Source organism: Eubalaena glacialis, chromosome 7, assembly GCF_028564815.1.
Source record: "Eubalaena glacialis isolate mEubGla1 chromosome 7, mEubGla1.1.hap2.+ XY, whole genome shotgun sequence".
In the NCBI taxonomy this organism is placed as follows: Eukaryota; Metazoa; Chordata; class Mammalia; order Artiodactyla; family Balaenidae; genus Eubalaena; species Eubalaena glacialis.
The window spans coordinates 16,193,865-16,218,600 of NC_083722.1; the positions used below are offsets into that span (position 1 = coordinate 16,193,865).

The 24,736-nt window shown below is 40.9% G+C and overlaps 1 protein-coding gene across 2 annotated transcripts in view; it reads left to right on the top strand.

The window, feature by feature from the left end:
• The window catches only part of E2F3 (E2F transcription factor 3), a 77,427-nt gene extending 57,393 nt beyond the window's left edge, over positions 1–20,034 (top strand). The window contains exons 2-7 of one of the 2 annotated variants that reach the window (XM_061194864.1): positions 10,171–10,282; positions 11,505–11,724; positions 13,045–13,203; positions 16,150–16,264; positions 17,578–17,713; positions 18,876–20,034. In XM_061194864.1, the coding sequence (XP_061050847.1) occupies positions 10,171–10,282; positions 11,505–11,724; positions 13,045–13,203; positions 16,150–16,264; positions 17,578–17,713; positions 18,876–19,138 (1,005 nt within the window). In that variant the 3' untranslated portion in view covers positions 19,139–20,034. The remainder of the gene's footprint in view (positions 1–10,170; positions 10,283–11,504; positions 11,725–13,044; positions 13,204–16,149; positions 16,265–17,577; positions 17,714–18,875) is intronic. The other variant, XM_061194865.1, reaches the window with a different exon arrangement.
• Positions 20,035–24,736: the final 4,702 nt, after the last annotated feature.

Here is a 24,736-nt window from a genome sequence, read left to right on the forward strand (position 1 = left end):
GGAAAACAGAAAATAAAAGCTTTAGAGGATCAATCCAAGAGGAATAGGAATTCCAGAAAGATGAGACCAAGACAATGAGAGGGAATGGTTTACAACATAAATGTTTCTCACAGCTGAAGGCCAAGCACGTAGTTTCTAGAAGCCCATGATTTCCTCATGCAGTGAGTGAGAAAAAGATGCACACCTGAATACGTGTTATGAAATTTTACAATAAATGTTAAGACAGGCCTGGAAGCTTTCAGGGAGGTTAAAAATCGAATAGCTTCAAAGGAATGAGAATCTGTGGCTGCAGGTTTCTCATCATCAACACTGGATATCAAAACCCCAGGAGCAGTGCCTTCAGAGTTCTGAGGGCAACAGATGTTCAGCCTTAAATTCTTAGACAGACTATCAAATGTGAGGGTGAAATACGCATTTCAGATATATAAGGGCTCAAATTTTCTCTTCCATACTACTGTTCGGATATGTTCCAGGAAAACAATGGATTAACAGTGGGATCAGAAACTGACTCTATTGCAAGCAATTGGACACAACTCTGGCCAACTGAAGCAGAAAAGATGTTTATTGAAAGGATATTGGATCACTCGCTGAATTGTCAGGAAGATTAGAGAACTAGGCTTGGCAAACAGGCGGGAACAAGGAAGTATCCCTAGCCAGAACCACAACTAAGACGTCAAACCACAGCCATCACCTCCGCTCTGCTGTTTTGCAGGAGCAACTCCAGACTCCAAATCTAGGGTGGGTGTGACTGCGTGTCCCAGCCTAGGTAGCCCTAGCCCAGGTTCCAGGGAAGCTGGGAGAGAGGATTGGGAGTCTTCAATTTCTATGGTTGATTCAAGAGGGGGGAATTCTTCCCCCACCCCTCTTGAGTTCTTTTGGCTAGTCTGATGATTAAATTGACACAAGACAGATTAACAGAGGAGGAAAAAAAACAATTTAATTCATATGCACGGAGGTCTCAGAGAAATGGGACCCCCAAAGTGACCAAAGCAGACTGTTTATGTATCATTTTTAGACGAAGAAACAATTATTTGTGAAGATTTAACGAAACGAAGGAGCTTGTACTTGGGGTAGCAGACTAATGAAGAAGTAACAAAGTTTGTTTATACGGCTCCCTTAGCCTGAATTCCCTAATTCCGATGATAAGGATGCTTTCTATACCTTCACGTGGGAGATTTATTTCCCACTTTCATGGGGGACGGGGAGTCAAAGTATTTTGTTTTTTTTAACATCATTTTTTTTTTCCAGCTGTTTCTCAAGTAAGTTTAATTCAAAATAATCATTGTGTTATTGAGGCATATTTTGGGGTGGCCTGCCCTGGGCCCCAACAGTAAGAAGGTGGCTATGCCTCCCACCAAGACTGACAAAGTGGGGAATTTCCTAACCCACAGGAGGGAAGGGAAGGTTCAGAGTCTGGGCAGTCAAATAAAATGACAGATGTCCACCTCAGGCTTCAACACTGTATGTGGTGAGGGAAAACTGCAGAATGACAGCCATGCGATGGCCTGGAGAACCGTCTAGGGTCTAGACAGCAGGAGGTCCAAGAGCTTCAGAGAGAAAAAGTAGGGACTTGATAGAATATCTGATATGATGGAGAGTTGGAAAAAGTTGAGGATGTGGTGAAGGCAGATGGTGCCAACAAGCGGGAAAGACAATCGGGAACTACAAAGAAAACAGCAACGAACTTTACAAAAAGGACACGCATTCTCAGTATACTGTTTGACTCTGAGGGAACGATATTTGTATAGTCAAAATGCACAGCACTGGCTTTTAATTTAAACAAGAATAATGATGTCACTATTGGGAGAAAGGGTGGAAGAAAGGTGGCTGTCTTATCATTGAAGGAAGTCTTCATAATAACTAAAATGGCTAAACCAAGAAATGTCTGTGTAAGCTTATTTTACTTAGAAATATGGAGGTGACCTCCAGGAAAAATAGTAAAATTTGTTCCCCTGGCGAGGTAGATCCCTGAACTACTGGATTTTTTAAAAAATCATGTGCATCTATTTATTTTTAAATTGTTTAAATTATTTGTTTAAATGATATAAAAAGGAAGGCAGTCAGCAGTTCATAAGTAAATGGCTTCTATTCCAAAGTTATCCATCAGTTTGAGATTCCTTTTCCTTTAGAAACATTCATACGTATGTGGTTAGATTCCCAAACTAGTCCACAAATACAAGTTAGAGTGAAGTTAAAACGCCTAGATCTGTAGTTTAAAAATCAAAAGGAGAAAAATGGTCAAGTTTGGGGTCCATTCTAGTAAGCCAGTGAGAAATGATGGGGGGATCTGGCTGGGACAGTGGGGCAGGCGTGGAGAGGGACACCTCTGAGAAAGGAGAGAGAATATTCAGCCCACCAACTGCTGGTGGCTGGGATGTGGAATGTAAGGGGAAATCTCCACCAAGATAAAATGCATACTAGCTACTCCTGGTGCCAGGTACCTCCGCCTGAGCTTCCGGCGTGCTGTTCAGTTCATCAGTTCTCTGAGATATATTGGTTTCTGATTAAGCTCCCCACCTAACAGCTCATAGAGACGCTGCTCTTAATAGGTTCTGAGCTTACCTATTGCTGGGGGGGAAAACAACAGCAACAGCAACTCCAGAGGAGACCTCAGAGCTCTTCATCTTAGGTAACCTTATATCAATGAAAGGTTGATGCTGGGAGTGTGGTTAAACCATTCGCCTGGCATGTAAGGGACCATGATTTGGCCCCTTCTTTATCCTCTGCATCAGAGCCCCCCTCCCTGCCACCAGCACCTCCAAACTGGGGCCCTTCCAAGTCTCTGTCCTTCTGGTTGTGCTTGGACAGCCTGCTTAAGACCCCCAACTCCCACCCCCTTTTTAAATGGTTAACCAGATTGAGTTAATATATAGTCACAGCTGGAAACTAAGTATTCTTTTCTTAAAATCCTTGTGCCCTAACCCACTGACCTAATGGCCAGAATCCAAGTGGGTTTCAACTGTGGTCTAGTCTCAAGCTGGAGATCCCCTCCTTTGGGTTATTTCAGTATTGTATTTAATCTGGTCCTCATTCTAGAGATTTAATCTCCATTTTCCTCTATTTCCCTTCTTCCTCTGTTCAAAATACCCTGTCTCACCCTTGGCTTTGAGACAAAATGTATCGTATATCTAGTTCTTTCCCTTGCCCAGATCTATTAACTGGGGTAAAGGGAGTTTATTTTAGTGTTCACAATTTGTTAACCTACAGCCAGCATGCCTTTTTCTTGATTTAATTTTTTCCTGTGACTCAGTTGAATGGCAGATAAGAACACCACTTCCCTTCCCACCGTGAAAATAGGATGCGCATTCTGGTAGCATATCCCATTTCTGTTTTGAACCCATACCCGTACACATTGAATGGGTATAAACCACCAGACCTCTTTTGTTGAACTCCAAATGGAAGGGATTTTTGTTTTTCTTGTTATGCAAGAAACCCACACTCACTTTAAAGTGACTTAGTAATATTAAAAGTTAAGAAGAAGAAATAAAATCACCATAATCCTACCACCCAAAGATTAATACTCTTAAACTGTTTGTTATATATCCTGACTTACTTTCTTTCTATGCATATAGTTTCCCCACAGAAATAAAATTTTACTATTCACACTTTAAAAAAAACTTACATATATAGAAATACATCATTATTAATTGCATAACATTCCATTATATAAATGTACAATAACTTACTGAATTTTTCTTCTGAGATTGGGCATTTATGTTGGACATAAGTAGAAAAGTATAAATATTCAAGAAACTGGCTGTGCTGTTTTTAATAGACAAACCCTAGAAACAACATAAATGTTCTCAGAATGTATTCCAAAAAGTGGAAGTGTTAGTTTGAAAGATATAAATTTAATGTGTATATAGACGTATCACTTTGTAAAACCCAACCAAATATTATAGAGCTATAAACATGAAATCATCACCTCATATTTAATTTTACTTCTCAGAGATAATCTCCATTAACATTTGATGTGGATCTTTCCAGACCTTTTTCCTCATGGATACATGGAAAATTTCATATTGAGATCTATAGTTTTATAGTTTTTTTACCCCTATGAGATCATATTATACATAGCCTTCTGCAACCTTAATTTTTCCCCCTTCGTATTTCTTAAAAATCTTTCCAAACATGTAGATTAATCTCCAGCGTGTGTAAATATATATATATATATTTAACTATCCCCTTTACAGGTTGGTAATGTTGGAGCTCTGTGATTTACCTGCCAAGAGACTTCGGGAATTTATTCTTTGGTTCATTCAAAATAAATAAGTCAATTTGACTGAGTGCATGCCATATGCAAGGCTCTGGGAAAACTAAGTTACTTAAGACCTGAGACTGCACTCAGGTTCAGTGCAGAAACCTGGCGTATATATGTGTTATGATGGTGAAATCATGCCCCAGCAGCCTAGAAATTGCTATGGCAGCAAAGGAGTGACATCTCAATCAGTCCAGGGAAGTCGTGGTCACTGACAAATTATTTGAACAGACCTGGGTTCAATCCTGGTATCTGTGACTTATTAACTGAGACTTTAGGTAAATCCTTAACTTCTCTGCCTCAGTGCAAGATGGATATAGGAATGCCTACCCCACAGTGCCGTCATGAATATTTATTGGAAAAGTGGTTATAGCAGAGGAGTGTTGAATGTCCATTAGTAGGTGTCTGGCTAAGTAAACAAATCATGGTATATTAATGAATACAATATTATGAAGCTCTAAAAAATAAGGTCATTCTATGTGTACTGATAGGGACCAAACTCCGAGACATGTTATTAATAGTGTGTGGTTTGCTACCATTTGTGTAAAAAAAATTTTATAAGGTGTGGTGGTGTAAAACTATATATATATTCTTGTATTTACCTAGACTATCTAAAAGGATATCTAAGTAACTTAGTAGTGCTTGCCTTTGAGGAAAGGAGCTGGGGATCAAGAGTGGGAGAAAGACACATTGTAAATCAACTATACTCCAATAAAAATTTTAAAAAAACTAAAAAGAGTGGGAGAAAGTATTTTTTTTTTAATGGTTATGAAGCACACAGTCTGGTTTTTTATTTTTATGTTTTTTATTTATTTATTTTTGGCTGCGCTGAGTCTTCATTGCTGCTTACGGGCTTTCTCTAGTTGCAGCGATGGGGGGCTACTCTTCATTGCGGTGCGCGAGCTTCTCATTGCGGTGGCTTCTCTTGTTGCGGAGCATGGGCTCTAGGCGTGCGGGCTTCAGTAGTTGTGGCGCGGGGGCTCAGTAGTTGTGGCGCACGGGCTTAGTTGCTCCACGGCATGTGGGATCTTCCCGGACCAGGGACTGAACCTGTGTCCCCGTGCATTGGCAGGTGGATTCTTAACCACTGCACCACCAGGGAAGTCCCTGGGAGAAAGGTTTGCTACCCATGTATATCCATTTGTGCTGTTTGAATTACCATGTGCATTTTATGTAAAGGAAAGTTGTTTTTTTAAAATTATGAATAAAATAAAACTTAAGTTTATCATAAAGTAAGATGGTATCAATTTAATATAACTTTTCAAATATTTTTATATGGCAATCTTTCACAATTATTTTATGGAGTGGTTATAAGCACAGACTTTGGAGTAGGCTTATTTACTGGCTGTGGGGATCTTGGAAAAGTTATTTAAGAGCTCTAAACCTCCATTTTCTCCTGTAAAATAGGAAATAATAATAACAACTATCTTATGGGGTTGTTGTAAAAATAAGATAATACAGTCAAGTGGAAAGCAATTAACCTGGCGTATGACCTATTGTAAGCACTCAAATGTTGAGTGCGTTATGGTTGATACTAAAAGGCTATATCTGGGACTCTTGGTTGCAAGTGGTAGTAATCTAACAGTTGTCTCCTACCAAAAAAGGGAATTCTTCAGCTCACACAAATGAAAGTCTAGTAGATCTGTCTTTGGGACTGGTAAGATCTCGTACCTCCCTTGAAGGCACTGGGACTCAGTCTCTCTCTAGCTCTTAACTCTGCTTTCTTCTCTGTTGGCTCAGTTCCCAGGTAGCTCCAGGCTTACATCCTACCAGCCTGATAACTCCCAGTGAAAAGAACCCTGTACTTTCCAACAAAAATCCCATCATTGAGTGATTCATCCTGCTTTGGTCATGGGTAAACCACCCGTAAACCAGTCACATTCGCCAGCTGACTGGACTACAGTGATTGGTGGGCCCAGATTAAGGTACTCACCTCTGTAACCTAGATAGTAAGGGCCAGCCTAAGATGTTGAACAGTGTCAGGCCTTTTGTTTTCAAGCCTGGAGACAGAGAAACCACCTGAACTAAGAACTGTGGAGAAGTTCCCCAAATGAAAAATTAGGGGCAACAAATGCCAGGTAGACAGAAACCATGGATGTTCCCCTCGGCCCACTGCTTGGCTGCCTGACAGTTACTCCTATTATTTTCATACGTACATTTTCTGAAATGTGTAACAGTGCAACTGTTCCTTGCAGAGGCATGTTGTCATAGTTGGGGCTGAGGTCCTATAGTTAGCACATACTTCCTTTCTAGTAAAAGCCACCCTTGATAATAGATCAGGCAGATGCCGTGTGGGTGATCTATATAGCATCACTCATGTTCGGCCTTTACTCCTGCTTAGGACCAAATGGCTGGGCCTCCTGTTAAGCACCAGATATATTAGTTGCTTCACTGGTAGGGACCATGTAATATGAAGATCTGTTTATAAACAGGACCGCTCTCCGTTCAGCAAGATGTTCACACTAAGAGCAAACAAAAATTGAGATGACCAAGAGGAGATTTTTTTTTTTTGATTTGCTTTTTTTATTGTGTTTGATTTACAATATTATATTAGTTTTAAGTGTACATGGAACATTCTCTTGAAAGTGCTGACAGGAAAAAAAAAAATCAACCCAGAATTCTGTATCCATTGAAAATATCCTTCACAGATGAAGATGAAATGTTTTCAGAAAAAATAAAACTAAGATTATTTGTCACCAGCAGACATAGACTAAAATAAATGCTATAGGACATTCTTCAGGCGGAGGAAAAATGACCCCAGGGGATTACACAGATCTTCAGGAGCCAACAAAGAACAGCAGAAAATTTGAATACCAAGAGGAGATTTTTATCTGCGCTGGTGCTCTGTCCAGGGCAAGGGGGTGTAGGCAGAGACTACCTGCCCTGTTTAAATCCTCCCTTCTGGCTTCCTGTTTGTTTTAACAAGCATGTGTGCGCGAACTCGCTAAGGTAAGCAATATGCTCCATCGTAGCCCTTCCCCAAAAGGAAGTCCGGTTACTGTGCCCGTCGTCAGATCTAGGACCTACAAGTACCGTGTGTTCCAGTTTAGTCCCCACTCAGCAGTGGAGGAGAGGTAACAGGATAACGCAACAGAAACATCCATTTGGAAAAGAGGAAATCACACACGGTGGTCACCTCCCAGAGCATGTCATGTCCCCCCCAACAGGAATAGCAGGCACTTGGAGACTTGCTGGAGATGTGGCTTGCTTGTGGCGCCAAGATGGCCACCCCGATTTCTACCCCCTGGGAGGATTTTCTGGGGCTGCCTCTCTTTCACAGCTCATTTCTTTTCGGTGTGAGTTTTATAGGTTTAGGGATTGATTCACTTAAAGACTGAGGTCTCATAGGCCTTTGCTTCCTCTGGTGCCTTTCAAATGTAGTAGATTTTCTATCTAGTATTGAGATTTGTCAACTCTATGGTTTGGTGCTTGGTTACCAAAGTCACACAACCTGACTAGTCCTGGTCCTTGAAGTTAGATCGCAGTTTCTTAGCAACAGATCTTGGAATTTCCCCAGCCTACAGCTCACTGCTTCCACAGGCCTTAGCCTCAAAGCAATTTGAAACAGTAGCTGAGGATGGGGAGGCACAAACAACTATGCCCCCAGGCTGCTGGCCAGTGGGTGGTTCTTATTGAGGGTTCAAGGAGAGTGTGGCCTTAAGGGGCCAGGAGCTCAGGGGCCCAAGCCCTTTTCCCATTTTGCCTTCCTTCTGTGGACTTTAGCAGGGGCAGAGAATACAGCTGTGTATCTTCTTGGATTGCTCTCTACTGAGAAAAAGCCTCCAAAGCAAAGCTGTTTTCTCCTTCTCTACTTTTAGGTAAGCCTCTACAAAGCTTGTCTCTATCAGTAGTAATTTCCTGCAGGCCACAAGAAGTAACCAACACACCTGGCCCCTTGTTAGCAAGGCATGCCAGCTCCCCATTTCACTGGAGCCCGTCTTGACTCAGCCATTTCCACAGGTTGTCACATCCTCCCCACACTTTCAGGAGCCCAACTCAAAGTGCTTTGAGCTAAAAGGAGACTTTATTGGCTAATGTAACTGATGTAACTGAAAAGTCTGGGGAAGGCCAACTGCATGACCTGACCCAGAGTTTTGAATGATGGCCTCAGACCCCTTTCTCTCTGTTTCTCCACTCTGCTTTCCCCTGGGGAGGCCTCATTTCCAGGTAGCTTTCGGCTACCAGCTTATCAACCTTACTAAGAAGGCACACCCCTTCCTACCAGTAGTTCCAGAAAAATTCCTGGGGTTGCCTTCGTTCACCCAGCTTTGGTCCTGTGCCAGGAGGACTGCAATCGCTGTGGGCGAGGGGGCGGATGGAGCATAAAGACCAGCCGGGCCTGGGTCACCTGTGTGCACCGGGGTCACCTGTGTGCACCGGGGCACTCGTAGTCTGTGAGAGGGAAGGGAATGTTCACTGGGCCAACCGAAGCAACAGGCCCACACAAGGATTTGACAAGAGTGTTTGGGAGCAGACAATGAAATTAAGAAAGTTAATTTGCTCATTGTCATTCCTAGGCCTTTGGAGTGGTGATGCACTGCTCAGCAGAAAGATAATGTGTGCCACAAATGCAAGCCACATGGTAAAAAGATACATGTATTTTCCATATATATATACGGAAAAAGGTGAAATGATAATTTTTATAGCATCTTACTTAGTAATATTTTATGAAGCCGAAACAGCATCATTTTAACATGTAATCAATATAAGAATTATTCCTGAGCTCTTTCAGCCTTTTTCGTGCTAAGTTTTGAAATCCAGTGTGTGTTTTACACGGACAGCACGGGTCAGATCGGATGAGCTGCCTGTGGCTCATGGCTTCTTAGTGAACAGAGCAAGTTCAGCTGATAAGTTGTTATTTCCGTTTCTATGTCATGGGGAGTTATTTTGAAATTGTGAATCTCCTCATTAGAAGCATCCGCCCTGAAATGAGCCTAAGTGCACATTGTCACGTGGGTGTCTAGTTGGTACCACCCCCGTCTGAACACCCTTCACACCCGTGCAGTCAGGACTCAGCAGTTACTTATTTAATTACCTGGCTTCTCTCCTGTGCTCTGCGCACTAGGAACCAAGGGACTCTTACCTGTCTTGCTTACCTCTGTTCCCTTCGCCCAGAGCCCAGGACATAAAAGGCATGAAGTGCATATTTTATATGAAAAATCAGATGAAAAACTTGGGTGAGAGCTTCTCGTTTGCCCAGTTTGATGACCAAATGGGGAAAGTAATCCTAGTTGAAACCCAGGATTGAGTGTTTGCAGTATTTGTTATTCTGATGAATGAGCATTTGTAGTCTGTGACCAGTTATGTTACTATTCAATCACCCTTTCTTTCATTGAATATATATATATATAGAGAGAGAGAGAGAGAGTGTGTGTGTGTGACTGAATTCCTACAGAAACCCAGGCTCTGTACCAACCCCTGGGTATGCAAAGATAAATCGGAAGCAGTCCCTGCCTTAAAGGAAATGAGAAACAGATAAGTAAAATAACTCTTACATCCAGCAAGTGTTATGATACCAATAAACACAGAGTGTTTGGGGAGCACAAGGAAGGGGGTTCAACCCAGGTCAGAGATGGAGACAGAAGCAGAGGTTTGCTGGGGAAAAGTGAATTTAAGTCCCATGATGCCTGCGGTATTCTTAGTCTCCAGCCCCATGCCTGGCACGTATGTTGAATCAATGAGTAAATGAACAAAGTGGCTCCAGAGCCTAACCCTGAAGGATGGTTGGATTTGTCCATCTGAGCCCAGGTGGCGAGAGCTCCGCCTCCGGAGCCAGAGCCCCGGCTGGAGGGAACCGAGACCCTGAGTGAAATGGAGGGGGCCAGCGGGGGCTGGCGCGAGCCTGTGGCGTTTGGCTTCACTTGTGATCATCCACATGACCAGCGACCAACGACTGTACTCTCTTATTCCAGGCAAAGCGCAGGCTGGAGCTAGGAGAAAGCGGTCAGCAGTACCTCTCAGATGGTTTAAAAACCCCCAAGGGCAAAGGAAGAGCTGCGCTCCGAAGTCCAGATAGTCCAAAAAGTAAGGATTCCATCATCTCTTCCTCTCTTGGGTGTGAGCTTCCCAACTTTCAGAGCTTGTGGCTGAAGGGATGCCAAGGTGTGGATAATTTTGGCATGTTTGGTTCTTTTTCATTTCTGCCTGTGCCTATCCAAAAAATAAATATGATGTCTGCAGACACCCAGTGAGAGGTTTACAGAGTCACTCTGGTACCTGAATACTGACTTCAGGGGAGGCCTCTTTTGATGTGTGCAGTTTCATTTTTCAACTCAGAATACAAGCTCTTTGGCACTGTTCCATAGTCAAATCTAACTTTAACTTTCCTTCATGGACCTTACTTCAGGGACCAGGGCTAGCTGGGTGTAGGTGATATCTATGCCAGCCTAAATCTCTAGTTCAGCATATGGCAGCGTAAGAATTGAGACCAGTAAATTGCAGCTAGTTTCCATTTCCATCAAACACAATCGTTTCTTTTGGGAGAGAGAGAAAAGTAGGTTGGAAATAGCTAAATAGTCCTTTACATCTTTGGCATTTAATGCAAAGGCTAAATTAATTTAGACTTTGTCCTATCCTGTGGTGTATGAATTAGGCAATCCACAAATTGTGTGTTGTACTCAGTTAAACCCTTGACCTGTGCACCTACCTGTAAGAGAATAAATGCAATATTAAATGAGGACAGTTCATTCCAGAGGGATGGGGAGACTGGATTGAACGACTTTTCCAGGTATTCTTCATCTACATTATTTGAAAAGTTGGTGAACGAGTTATATACACACAGAGACACTGGAGTCTGAAAGGGCAGTTAGGATGGGTCTGTCTGGGCCCCATCATCAAATGCTGGAGAGATTCACAGCCGGACCCCATCAAATTAGGCTCCACATGTGCTGTTCTCATGAGGCTACAGCACTTTTTCATTCATTCAACAGATATTTTTGAGCACCTACTATGTGTGAGATACTTCACTAGACCCAGGGAGTAGGGTAAGCCAAAGTAGAAACTACTGAGAAATTCACAGTAAAACGCTTTAATCAAACAGGAGTTTTTTACTGTCCCTTCCTTTTCTAATAAAGCAATTTCATAGCTTTCCATAACTCACCAAAAGCATCAGCGACAACAGCTTTGCTTCCAACACTAATACCTGGGCTGCTGGGGGAATGGGGGCTTGCTTGACTGCAAAGAAACCCTTCATTTCTTTACCTTTCCCCCTATCCCCCCACCCGCTCGGCTTTTGTTTTTCTTTAAGCTCCAAAATCTCCCTCAGAAAAAACACGGTATGATACATCACTTGGTCTGCTCACCAAGAAGTTCATTCAGCTACTGAGCCAATCACCTGATGGGGTCTTGGATTTGAACAAGGCAGCAGAGGTGCTGAAGGTACAAAAGAGAAGGATTTATGACATCACCAATGTGCTGGAAGGCATCCACCTCATTAAGAAGAAGTCTAAAAACAACGTGCAGTGGATGTGAGTATGAGTCACGGCCCCCGCATTCACTGGCTCTGGGGTCCTTGCAAACTGCAGAGGGGTTTCTCCCAGGCCCAACTTTCACGCCCATGCCCACACTTCATTCCTTTTTTCTCCTACTTCTCTCTCCTTCTCTCTTCCCTCCTCAACTCCTTAGCCAGAAGTTCAAAGTCTCTTTACAAAGAGACCTTCTGTTTAGATGCTGTCAGAGATAAAAGGGTTTATATTCAATTAGCCTCAAGCAAGGGGATCCTGGGATTAAATGGAGCCCTGCATCTGTAAAGTAAAACGCTGTTCATCTGTCACCGTGATATCTACGTGTGTGCTCACATGTGTAATCTAATAGATGCTTACACAGGTCTGTGGCGTGTCTCTAATAGGAGTTTAGAAACTATCTGTGGCTGTGTATCAACACATCTGTGTGTACGCACAGTTGTCAGGTATCTTTATTGATGGTTCTCATTGCCGATTAACTCACTCTCTGTGTAAATTAAGTCAAGGTTCCTTCTGGAAAACCGGGATGATAATACTTGTCATCTACACACCCACATGTATGATTAAATGTATGATAATGTCGTTTGTGAATTATGGACAGAGCAGCTGAACACCCAGTATATCAGAAGGAACTATGAAAGCATTATTGGAAGGAATAAATCTGTTATGGGTTGGCTTTGAAAAAAATATTACTTCAAACATGATAAAATGAACATGTACTTTTTTGGAATTTTATGACAATTCAGTGACCCATTTTAGCCTGTGGTTGAGACACACCTGTTGGGAACTGATTTTTGTTCTTGCATCCAGCACATATACCTGTTTTCTTCACCTCCTTTTCCTTTTTAGTGGTTGGTATAAGACCCTCAGAAATGACGTAGGTCATTCATGCTTTTTTTTTGGATGACGTTTGGTTGAATTTTGAACCATTCCATCTTTTTCTTCAAATTTTTCTATCTTGCTATGTCTTTCTGCCCTTTTTCCCCTGTTGCTTTTCTCCCCGCTGGGAGGCATGTGGCAGGAAGGAGCCTCCCCCTTTTGCCCTTTGAATTTGAGTCTTCTGAAGAAACAGGCTCTTCTGGAGGAAAGAAACCTGAAAATAGCAGTGTTTTTTCACTTAATTTCTATGGTGTGAAAAGTGAAGGACTTTATGTATGAAAAAATATGTATAAACGTTCTAATTTTAACACTTGGCTAACAAACAGTGTGACCTCCTGCATCAAGAGGGGACATTTACCCGAAGGACCGTTTCCCCCAGCCCTCCCGTTCGCCCTCTCCCCTTTGGCCTGTCGAGCAGCCATGCAGAGCCTGTGTTTGGGTTTCCAGGGGCTGCAGTCTGTCTGAGGACGGGGGCATGCTGGCCCAGTGTCAAGGCCTGTCTAAAGAAGTGACCGAGCTCAGTCAGGAAGAGAAGAAATTAGATGAACTGATCCAAAGCTGCACCCTGGACCTCAAACTGTTAACCGAGGATTCAGAGAATCAAAGATATCCTTTGTGCCACCTGTTTGGCGGGGGTTAGTGCCTTCCAGACTATTTCCAGAGTTGATGATCTGACTTTTATGCACAAGGTAGAATTTGACTCTAGTTTCATACAAGTAAGCGTGTGTGTGTGTGTATGTGTGTGTTCAGTATTTACGGAATGATAGTCATTAGACTGCATCCTATCGTATCTCTTTTGATAGCCAGGTGGGAACTGTTTTTTCAAGTATTGTATTCATGTGTGGTTGGGACATACGGATACACTCAGAGCGTAAGGCAACACTATTAATGAGATATGTAAGGTGTCAGTAGTCATATTAATGATAACAATCAGCAGATTCATCTTGGGCTTCCCAGGTTTTAGGTGGGTGTTAGCTGTCACTGTTGGGGTTCTCATATTCTATTTTCTTTTCATCAGATATTGGGGGCAATTGGAATTTGTTGAATCTGTAATTGAACTATAGTTGAAGGAATTGAAAGAGTATAGAAGAATCGTTCTATAGTTTTTAAAGCACGTTATGCTGAATCACAACACCAAAAACTGATTTCAGAAACACCTCAAGGCCTAAGAAATCTCAGTTTATCCATTCATCCACAAACATTAGTGCTTGGAAGTAAAAATATAAAAAGCCAACTCTTGTTCTTAACTGGCTGACAATCTGTTGACCACCTGAGGAAAACTTAACTGTTCATCACCTCACTTCAGACCATAGAGGAGAGAGATTACTTCATCGTGTTGACGAGAAGATTTTGCAATTTTCTCAGTTCTTAGTAGAAGACAAAACCAGTATTTTAAATAATCCCATCTCTAATTTTAGTTCCCCATTTATCTTCGTTAGACAGAAAATAAAATGTGACCTGCCTAGTTTCTTCTAGTGTCTCATCTCTAGTAGGCTTTCCCTTGGAGTTATGGGGACATTTATTTTCCAATTTAAGCAGTTTTTTGAAACTCTGATTGTTCATTTCCTGTTGGCCAAAGGATTAACCTTGTCAGCTGATGATCAGTGAGCTGGAGAAGAGGTGTGATGATTCGACACCGCCCCCTCCCCCCTCCCCGTGGTGGCCAGAGTGGGCTTACACTGGTAGACACAAGAGTAGCTCTAGTTGGGCTGCTTCATACATTGTTTACTCAGGAGCCCCTTCGGGGAGGAGATATGGCTGTTACATGTGATTGGCAGCTTATAGCCTTGTCACCTACATTAGCTTTCTCTGGTGCCTTTGTTGCAGAAAATGAAAGCTTCCTTGCAGGGGGCTGCTAACCCAAGAAGCAAATTCAGGAGGGAGCCACAGTGGAAGCACTTTTAAGTTTGTGAGATTAGAGAATATGTTTGCACAATCTATTTCAATTTGCCATCCAGTTCCGAATTTGGTACAGCTTGTTCACAAATGTGTTGAAATTTTCCTTCCTGCAGCATGTTGGGTAATTGTAGATGAGGTTTTATTTTAATAAGTGGTTGTCAAATAGCTTTTTGACAGTGGGCTGTGGAGTAAGTACCTAGTTATCAGTTTCCCCACTGTTCTCAGTAAAAATTCATAACTGCCAAGTCTTCTATGAAGACAGCAATTGGCTTCCTTGATGAAACAGATGATGACCTAAAACCCAGAATCCTGCGTGAGCTGTCCTGTCAAGCTCAACACTGAAATAGCTGTTGTCTGAACTACTGAGACTTAAAGATGATAGTCTGTGATAGATGCCCCTAAATGTACTTGCAGACTTTGGGTGAATGTGCTTTTTTCTGGACAGCAGGTTCATAGCTTCATTCAATTTCTAATAAAAAGCTACTAATCTAAGGGACATCATTTCCTCTAGGCTTTCTAAGTCCTATTTCTGTATTAAACATGTTAGATCACAGACTCTATTCACTACATTATATTACCTCCGGAAATGCCTTTGTTGGGTTGTGATTTGCTGTTTTATCCTAGGCATTTTTTGTGAGTTAATATGAAAAGCAACTGGCTAAAGACATTGTATGTTAATTATGGTACTCCATGTCCCTTATAAAAGAAAGCTATGCGACCTATTCTCTTGTAGTACCAAGTCAAAGCCTGTCTCTCTAAGCAAGCTAGCATGAATACTTTATCATATAATAAGTACCATGTTCTTTCGTAATATCCTCTTAGGTTTAACTGTCAGGGCACTTTAAAGAATTGTTCAGTGCTCGGAAGTAACTACCAAGAGTACTGAAATATTATTTTACTCTCTTTTCCTAAATCATTTAGGTTGCAGATCATCTGGAAGCTGCTTTCCTCCTTGCGAACACTGAAATATTGTAGTTAATAATATCATACAAAGGGTAATTTTTCTAACAGAGAAGTAATGACGCTCTTATCAGTAGGCAATATATAATCACAACCAGCCCAGGTACACTTAAGAAAACAAGCTCTCTGCCTGAGCAGTGCTCGGAGTTCTTCCACGGATACATAGATTTCATTCATCCATCTGGGTGGCTGCTGACACTTTTTAGGAATCAAGTAGCAGATAGAAGTTACCGGTGTTTCAACAAAATTATGGTTAATAGGGCTTAAATTTTTTCTGTGAATTGGGATCTGCCATCATTCAATTTGAGTGACAGAGTACTTCATTGGATGGAGTTCATGCAATACCTGTGCTCCAGAGGAACCTGGTTTGAAAATCCCTGACCAAATTGGGTTTCAGTTTTCTTTTGAGAGTTTATTTTAACTATTCTGTTTCTGTGTTTATGTTAGTATCTTAAGTAGCCATGAACTTAGAAATGGAAAGAAAAAAGCTAGACACTTCTTTTGTTGTTTAGAATAACAACCAGAAAAGAAGATTCACGGAAGAGCCCATATATTTAAAGATCTAGAAGGAGAGACAGATATATTCTTCTAAGAAATAAAATACTTAAAAATTTTTCCATGCATCTATTTTGTTATCTTCATAATGGTTACATCCGAGACGATTAGTTGGAAGATTTCCTTAACACTCATTACGTTAGCTTATGTTACATATCAAGATATTCGAAAAATTAGTGGCCTTAAAGACCAAACTGTTATAGTTGTGAAAGCCCCTCCAGAAACAAGACTTGAAGTGCCTGACCCAATAGAGGTAAGGAGATAACGTCTTTGTTCATCTGTAGAGATCTTTTTGGAATGCCTGGTGTTAAAGAATCATTGACTCCTGGTTAAAGTCTGTATTCTCCTAAAAGCTTGATAGTTCTTCCCCATCTGTTTTACTTAATCCTAACTTTAAAAACATTTCAACAGTTTGATATGTATTGAGTGTCCAAAAAGTCTAGTTTTAACATAGCAGGGCATTCAACTCAAAGTGCTATATGGGGCCCTGTCCCTCTTGTATTTTCTCTTTTTCATAATTTGTTATATGGTAGTTCTGATCCATTTGAACCGGTGGGGAATTTTACGTTGATTACCCTGGATGTGGTCCCCACCATGAACAGAGATATAAATGTTTTAAAGTAGCTCCCTAACTTATCTTAGGACATTTTAAGAATTTATCATTTATAACACATTTACTTTTAAGAAATCAAATGGGACTTCGGGTTAATTGATAGACTAGAATATTGTAAGAAAATGAGGAGCATATTTTTGTGATTGCTTTCAGATATACTTTGATACTATAGGCCTAGACTATAACTATAAGATAAAGAAATGTAGTAAAAGAATGCGTAGAAAATAAAAAAGAGAATGAAATTTGCAAGCTCCCATCTAGGGTAGAATTCTCACCTTAAATGATAATAATAGCTCTATGACCTAGATAAAGAAGAATTTTAAATATTAGTGTGCTGCATTCTCTTATTAAACTTAGTTCCTAGCACTTAAGAGTACTATTCCTCCAGTGGCTATTAAAGTTCAACATAAAAAAACCCCTACTGTTAAGGAATAATAACATGGGAATGCTGTATTTGGAACACTTAAAAGACCTTCTAACAGTCTGCATAAAAGGAATATATATATATTTTTTAAATTCACCTCCTCTTGGCAAGGGTCAGCAAACTTTTTCTTTCAAGAGCCAGACAGTAAATGTTTTTGGCTGTGTGAGCCCTACAGCCTGTTGGGACTATTCAACTGCCCAGCTCTGCCATCATAGCATGAAAAAAAAGAAAAGAAAAAAAAAAAACAAGTATCAGCCAGAGGCTACACATAAACAAAGGGAATGGGCGTGACTCTGCCAATAAAACTTTATTTACAAAGCCAGTTAGTGGACAGGATTGACCCTCGGGCTGCAGTTTGCGGACCCCTGCTCTAGAGGATGACAGTCATTGATGGAGGCGGACTACCAGTAGAGAAACAAAAGGAACAATGAAAATTACCCTTACTTTCCATTTTTTGATGAAAATTACTATAGCTTTCATTTGCAAAAGAACTTTCAGTTTGAACTTCTCTCACTTCTTCTGTTCATAGAGCCTACAAATACATTTGGCAAGTACCCAAGGACCCATTGAGGTTTATTTGTGTCCAGAAGAGACTGAAACACACAGTCCAATGAAAACAAACAACCAAGACCACAATGGGAATATCTCTAAACCCACTTCCAAAGGTAAAAATTCCACTTTTGTCATTTGGAAACTATGTTAAAAATGAATGTGGCTAGAAGGATCCTGTATCAGAATCACAAGTCTAGGCAAGAAACAAAAATTTCTGTTATTAATGTTAGTAAGGTAACATTTTTTAAAAAAGGCATTCTGAATAGTTTGCAGAAGAAAATAATGATCTTCTTCAGGGCAAATGGCTCCTCCACCCACTTAATGGAGCCCCTACAGGCTTTTGCCATCAGCAGAAACCATTTCTTTACAGTGTTTTGGAAAACCAGCGGAAGTGAGGAGTGAAGCTATAAGCTGTCTGGGTGAATCACCAGCTACACTTGGCCGCACACCTCTGAGTGATACCGCAGAGATCATTAGAGAGGGAACTGAAAAAAGTTAGGAGAGAAAAGCCTTTTGCCAAAGAAGTTTTATCCTAATTTCCCCCGCAGTGTGATGGGGAGAGAATAAGGGAGGGAAACCCCAGGAAAATAAATCTAACGCATCCCTCCACTGTCCACCCAGCAAGGGAAGCTTTTTGCAGTCTTTTTGTGTTTTCAGATTGGAGATATGCATTTAGTTTTCTTCTACTACCTCCCAATATAGGAGCAAGAATAGGAATGATTTAAGTGATCAGGTCTGACTTAATATTGAGGGGGAGAAAAAAATGCTACCTCAAATGGTAAAACAAAAGACCACTTTTTTTTTTCCACCCTAGAACTTCAAAGTGGATGTGTCTTTTTATTTATTTGTATTTTTAGAAGTATCTTTAATAAGCTAGTTGTTCAAAAAAAGACTAAGTTAAAATCAGTGATCTCTACTAGGGAGCCAACTTTTCAGTCTGTAGGTTTTGTTTTCTTCTGTTTTTCTTTACAGAATGACTAATTGATAGCAGGACATTTTTTAAGTTTGTTAGCCTCTAATCTTTGAAGCTACGTGTATTCTTGTTTGCTAACCGTTGGTATTTTAAAAGATGAGTAAGACCAGAACACAGAAAGGCTTACCAGGGTCACTGCGCACAGTGCCTGTTAGCATGAGGTGATCTATACTGTCATGTCATCTAATTGTCCTTAGCAAAGAGTGCATGCTTTTATAACAGCAACACGTACATGCTTCCCCAAAATTAATTTGATTTTTGCCTAACTTATTTTCTTCTTTCCACCAACTTTTTCCGTTCAGACTTGGCTTCAACCAACTCAGGACATAGTGATTGCTCGATTTCCATGGCAGACCTTTCTCCCTTGGCCTCCCCAGCCAACCTTTTACAGCAGACCGAGGACCAAATTCCTTCCAACCTAGAAGGACCATTTGTGAACTTACTGCCCCCCCTGCTCCAAGAAGACTATCTCCTAAGCCTTGGGGAGGAGGAAGGCATCAGCGATCTCTTTGATGCTTACGATTTGGAAAAGCTCCCACTGGTGGAAGACTTTATGTGTAGCTGATTATGCTTTGTGTGGACTTCCCTTATAAACCAATATTTTTTTATTATGAAACCGAACATCTGTCATGCAGTGTTGTCCCTTCCTACCTTCTTCCTCCAAGATAGTATCATGAAGTAAACTACAAACTTCAGAACAAAGCTGACATTTTAATGAATTTAAAAAAAAAAAAAAAAATTGTCTAAACGCACAGTTGCAGGCTCCCTTGGGAAAGCCCTGCCTTGCCCCAGGCTCCAAAATCTCCTGGATGAGTCAGCAAGTGAGAAAATGTGCAATCAGGTGTCTCTCACCCGTCCTTTTCCTCCCTCCCTCCTGGATTGGCTTGCTGTGCCTGACGGATGGGCTGTAGACTGGGGTCTGGCCACCTGGCCCACTCGAAAACAGCAATCTTCCTTAATAGCATTTCAAGCCGTGCCTTCTTCGCAGAATGCATGTCTTTGGGGTCTGCTAATTTGGAATGGAACTGCAGGAACTGTAAACTTGAAGTCATGCAAAAGTATGAAATGGATTTCTTCAGCTCTTCTTAGGAATATTTAAATTACTGTCATAATTCAGTTTAAGCTATGGACCGCGTGTCCCACTAGGAGGTCAAGAGATCCTCCACAGCCTTTCGGATGAAGAAACTGTTTTCAAGTGTTTGTCGCAGATATAGAAGAAGAGTTGAGTTCTGCCCCTCTGAGCTGTTGTGGATTTTTCCTGTCTCCATAAACCACTTCCACTCCCCTGCCCCCAATGTATTTGTAAGTTTGAAGTTGATTTGTAGCAAATGCCTACTTTGGAGTTCTTTGTGGATTATTTTAGATTTTTTTTTTTTAAGCTGCCATTTAAGCATTCCTGTGGCACCCATCACCATTTCAATTTAATTGTTTACTTTGAAGCAGTTTTTGCTAATTCAAATTATTTAAGCAGAGGTAGAGAACCTCTATTGAGCAGAGCATCTAAACGTGTGTGATCTAAGGTTTAACAGCCTCTGCAAGAAGCTTTGCCCCATCTTGCTTCCTTTCCCAGGAGGGGGCGCTTGGAGCCAGTGGAGCTCGCTGACAGGGGCGGCCCATTTGGAAGGAGAACCAGGTCAGATGACATAGCAGCCCCAAGGAGCAGCAGGTGTGGATCCCTCCGTCCTTGGGCTTCCCGGGCCCCCGTGACCGGGGAAAGGGCTCTCTTACACTGCACTCAGGGAGACCACTTCTCAGGATGGGGTCAGATGGAGAGGCCTCTGGGGAGAACGACATCCCCCGTTGTGAGTAGCGTTCTGTCAGTGGCATTTACTTCCGCTGGTGAGAACAGGGAGCTCCCATTCCCCTTCCGCTACGAAGGAGTGAGCTGGACCAAGGGAAGTCAGGGATGTAGAAAAAGCAGGACAGGATGCCAGGGCATCTCCCCCTTAACTCTTCAGGAATGGTGTCCCAAGTTGGAGGCTTCGTGACAGCTGCAAATCCTACCAGTTCTGTCCAAGAATGGCTTTCCCATTGGCCAGGGGGAGACGGCCCTCTCCCGCTGGGAATGTGGCAGAGTACCTCACATCCATTCCTTGGATGCTAAAGACTGTGGGAATGAGGGAGTCATCTAAAAAACAAACCTCAACGCAAAGAACAGTTAAATTGAAATGCTATGTGCCCAACACAGCGGTAGGCACATAGCAGGCACTCGATTCACGTGTTCAATTGAATGGCAAAGATATCCCTTAGGAAAAACACAAAACAAAACCGCGAAAGCCCTAGCCCGGTTAGTCTAGGTAGATTTCCACAATATGCAAAGTGGTGGTCGGGTCAAAACAATGACACCAGCACTTTAAACTATTTGTGTAGGTATGCATGGGTGTATGTTTGAGAAGAAAAACAAAGGTGCAGATCATCCTCCCTTTTCTTCGGCCTCCATCCCCACCCCCGTCCCCTCACACACACACTGGACTTGGTCCGAGATGAAGCATTTGCGGGGGGGGGAAGGGGGAGCTTTGTGTCAAGTGCCTACTGGAAATGCACTGTGGGGTGTTTTCCTGTATGGGAAACCATTTATGCCAAGCTTTTCCCCATTTCCCATATTTATCTCATCTGGTTAGCTGCCTCTGCTTCCAGCTTTGTGTAATTCTCTTTGCCAGCTGCACAAAAGCTGATTTTTTTCCCAAAGTCTAAAGACTGAGCTCACCTGACTAGGTGTTTGTGTGTTTGGTTGAATTTCTCGTTAAACCTTTTCGTAACGTGATGCCGTATTTATTGTTTTAAAAATGAAAGGAATCCTAATAAGTCTTAAAAGTTCCTTCATGCATAAGGTTTTCCCAGTTAATGGGCTTAACTGGTGTACATTAATTAGACGTCCATACTGTATTCTGTTTGCATTAGTCATTTTATTTTTGCAATAGTATCTGGCACACAAAGTGGGTTAGTACTACAGTATTTGTGTTACTTTAAGTACTGAGTATGCAGGTTTCCTGGTACCATTGAGTTGCTGCTATTAAAGCTCACACATGAAATGGCTAAAAGTTACAAGTGTGCGAATTATGACTGCGTGAGCCTTAGAAAGTAAACTGTATAAAGAGCAACACATGAGCTGTCAAACAGTGTTAGGTGTGTGTTTATATGTACAGATTTGTGCGTAGCAATCGTTTTATTTAAGTTGATACGCAGCCTACTCATATTTTCATTATCTAGCAATTTTGTACAAAAATAGCAATTAATTTGTAAACACTGCCAGAATATTTTCTAGCTGGTTTGTAATTTTTTAAGAGTGTTATTTTGTTTTTGTTTTTTTTGTTGTTGTGTTCTTGTGTTCATTTTTGTTGTAAGTGTAGATCTGTAAATACAATTGCAGTATTTAAAGCTTTAGCTTTCAGGAAAAAGAAAGTAAGAACTCAGCGTGTGCATGACAACTCGTGTGTACGAGAGGAGGGATTTGAAGGAAGATGCCTTGCAGAGAGAGTCGGGTGGCAATTGTCAGATTGTGGGAATTTCTTTTCCTGTGGGGTACGTGATTTTGTCAAAAGGAAGTATTTCTCCCAAAATTGGGAGTAGGCAAACTACTAATCAGTTTAGCTTTGTGTTGTATGCTAGTTAAAAAAAGAAAATATGTAATATAATGTAAAAAAAAAAAAAAAAAAAAGCTTTTATGATGGATTTTGTAAATAGATTTGTTACAGGGTAACCTGTTCTCTAGCTGTGATCTTACCACTTCAAATGGGTGTAATTTGAATAAATTTTGTATGGTAAAGGATCAATAAAATGATTTTTTTTTAAAGAGTTTAGACTTGTAGATAGATTTTCTTACATTGTCTTATGCTCCTACATTAATTTTATTTTTAAAGACATGCTTAGCAAGTTAAGGGGAACGTTTGAACAGAAACTCAAAACATTGTATGTCTTACCATTTAGTTGGGATTTGGGGAATATTAAGCAAAAAATTTTTTGAGCACCTGTGTTACGCTTGCCACTTTGGGAAGCAGAAGAACTTGCCATGTCTCTGATCACTTGGCAGAAACCACTACCAGGTATGGAGAAGGATTTCTACACTGAGAAAGGGACAAGTCTTTTATTCCTCATAAGGAATATGAAGCCAGTAGATTCTATTTCTCAAGATTGGTAATTACCTTCCTTGTTCTAGATTCTGTATTTCTTGTAATGCCACCTATGAACAACTTCAGATTTTTCTGACTGCCATGTCACTCTTAACTCAGAGCTCATCATGTAAAAACTTCAAAATGTATATCATATACACACACAGACACACAATCAATACACAAGAGTTAATGTACAAAAAAGAAACATTCCCTGCCACCCCCCTGCCCCCGTCTACTCACCCCAGAGGTAACCACTATTTTCATTTTTCCTGTGTGTATCCTTCTGGTCTAGGTGTTTTCTAGGCATATATAAACGTGTGTAAGCATACAATTTTTAACATAAATCGTACTTAATACATATATGTTGATGTTTAGCTTTTATTTTTTTCCACTAAATAGCATCTTGGACATCTTTCCATGTTTGTACTTAGAGATCGTGTTCACTCCCTTCGAAGGCTGCATAGCATTCCAGTGATTAAAATTTTATTTAATAATTTATTTACCTAGCTAATTTCCTGTTTGAAGATATTTTTGAAATAGAAAATATGTTTTAGTGAATGCTTATACTATGCCAGGTACTATTTTTTTTTAATATGGTAAAATACACATAGCATAAAATTTACCGTTAGTGACATTTAATACATGCACCATGTTGTCCAACGATCACCACTCTGGTTCCAGAACATTTTCATCATCCAAAAAGGAAACCGCACACCCATTAAGCAGTCACCCCCCCATCCTCTTCTAGTCCCAGCCCCTGACAACCACTAATCCGTTTTCTGTCCCTATGGATTTGCCTATTTTGGTTATTTCCTATAAATGGAATCATACAATATGTGACCTTTTGTGTCTGCTTTTTTTCACTTGGCATTATGTCCTCAAGGTTCATTCATGAGGAAGCACGTATCAGTACCTCCTTCCTTTTTATGCCTGAATAATATCCCACTGCATGGATATACCACATTTCCATTATCTGTCCATCAGCTGATAGACATTTGGGTTGTTTCCACTTTTTGGCTATTGGAATGCCAGGTACTATTTTAAATGCTTCATATGAGTGCTCTGTGGTTTTTCACAGCACACATCACTAGCTAATCCTATATACGTTATCGCTCCTCTTCTAGAATGTGAGCTCAATGAGGAGAGGTACTTTGTATTACTCACTATTGTGCCCCCAGTTCCTAAAATAGTGTCTGACAAATAATAAGCACCTAATACATATTTAAATGAATTATTTGTATTTAGCAGATGAGTCTGAGGTTTAAGAATGTTAATTAAAAGGTAACACAGTGATATAATGAGCTCAAAGGCTTTCTCACCTCATTTTGTACCTTATACTGGACTTTTTTTTTCTTCACATTTTTGTGTTTTATTTTTAGTTCTGCCTGGAGTCCTGTTTTCCCAGAGTTGGGGCACCCGATTTCTGTCATCCAGCATAGCCGCTGTCCTATCCAGGGGTGTGCACATTTGGTCAGCAGGTACTCTATAGTCAAGCCAGTGATGAAAGTTGAACAAAGTGAAACAGAAATGGATCCCTTCTTCCAGGTAGACTACTGAAGGTGGGGGGTGGTAGGAGCTGGCAAATAAAACAAGAATTGTCCATATACAGTTGAAAAATGTAGACAAGATGAATTTGAATCAATTGTGTAGAGCTGCAACTTTTCAAAAGGTGAATATATGACTAGGATGTGTAAACAGTTTATAATTCAGAAACTTACCTGAGTATTGTTTTAAAATGGGCTCACTCTACTCTGGGGAGAATTGAGAAATCAGTCTGTAATACTGAGATAGAAAATAAAACCATTATTAAAAAGTTAATTGTATTCACTCAATGTCCATTAAGAGAAATATCAATAGTTGTTCATTTATTCATTCGGTCACTCTTTGAATGAGCATAAAGTGATTAGTATATGCCAGACACTGTTGTAGGTGCTGGAGTCCAAATGGAAAAAGACATAGATCCTATTAGCAAGAGGAAGCTTATAGTCTAGTGGGGAGAGGAACGAGTTTTAGCTAGGAGAAGTAAGTTCTGAGGGCCAGGTCTTAAGTGA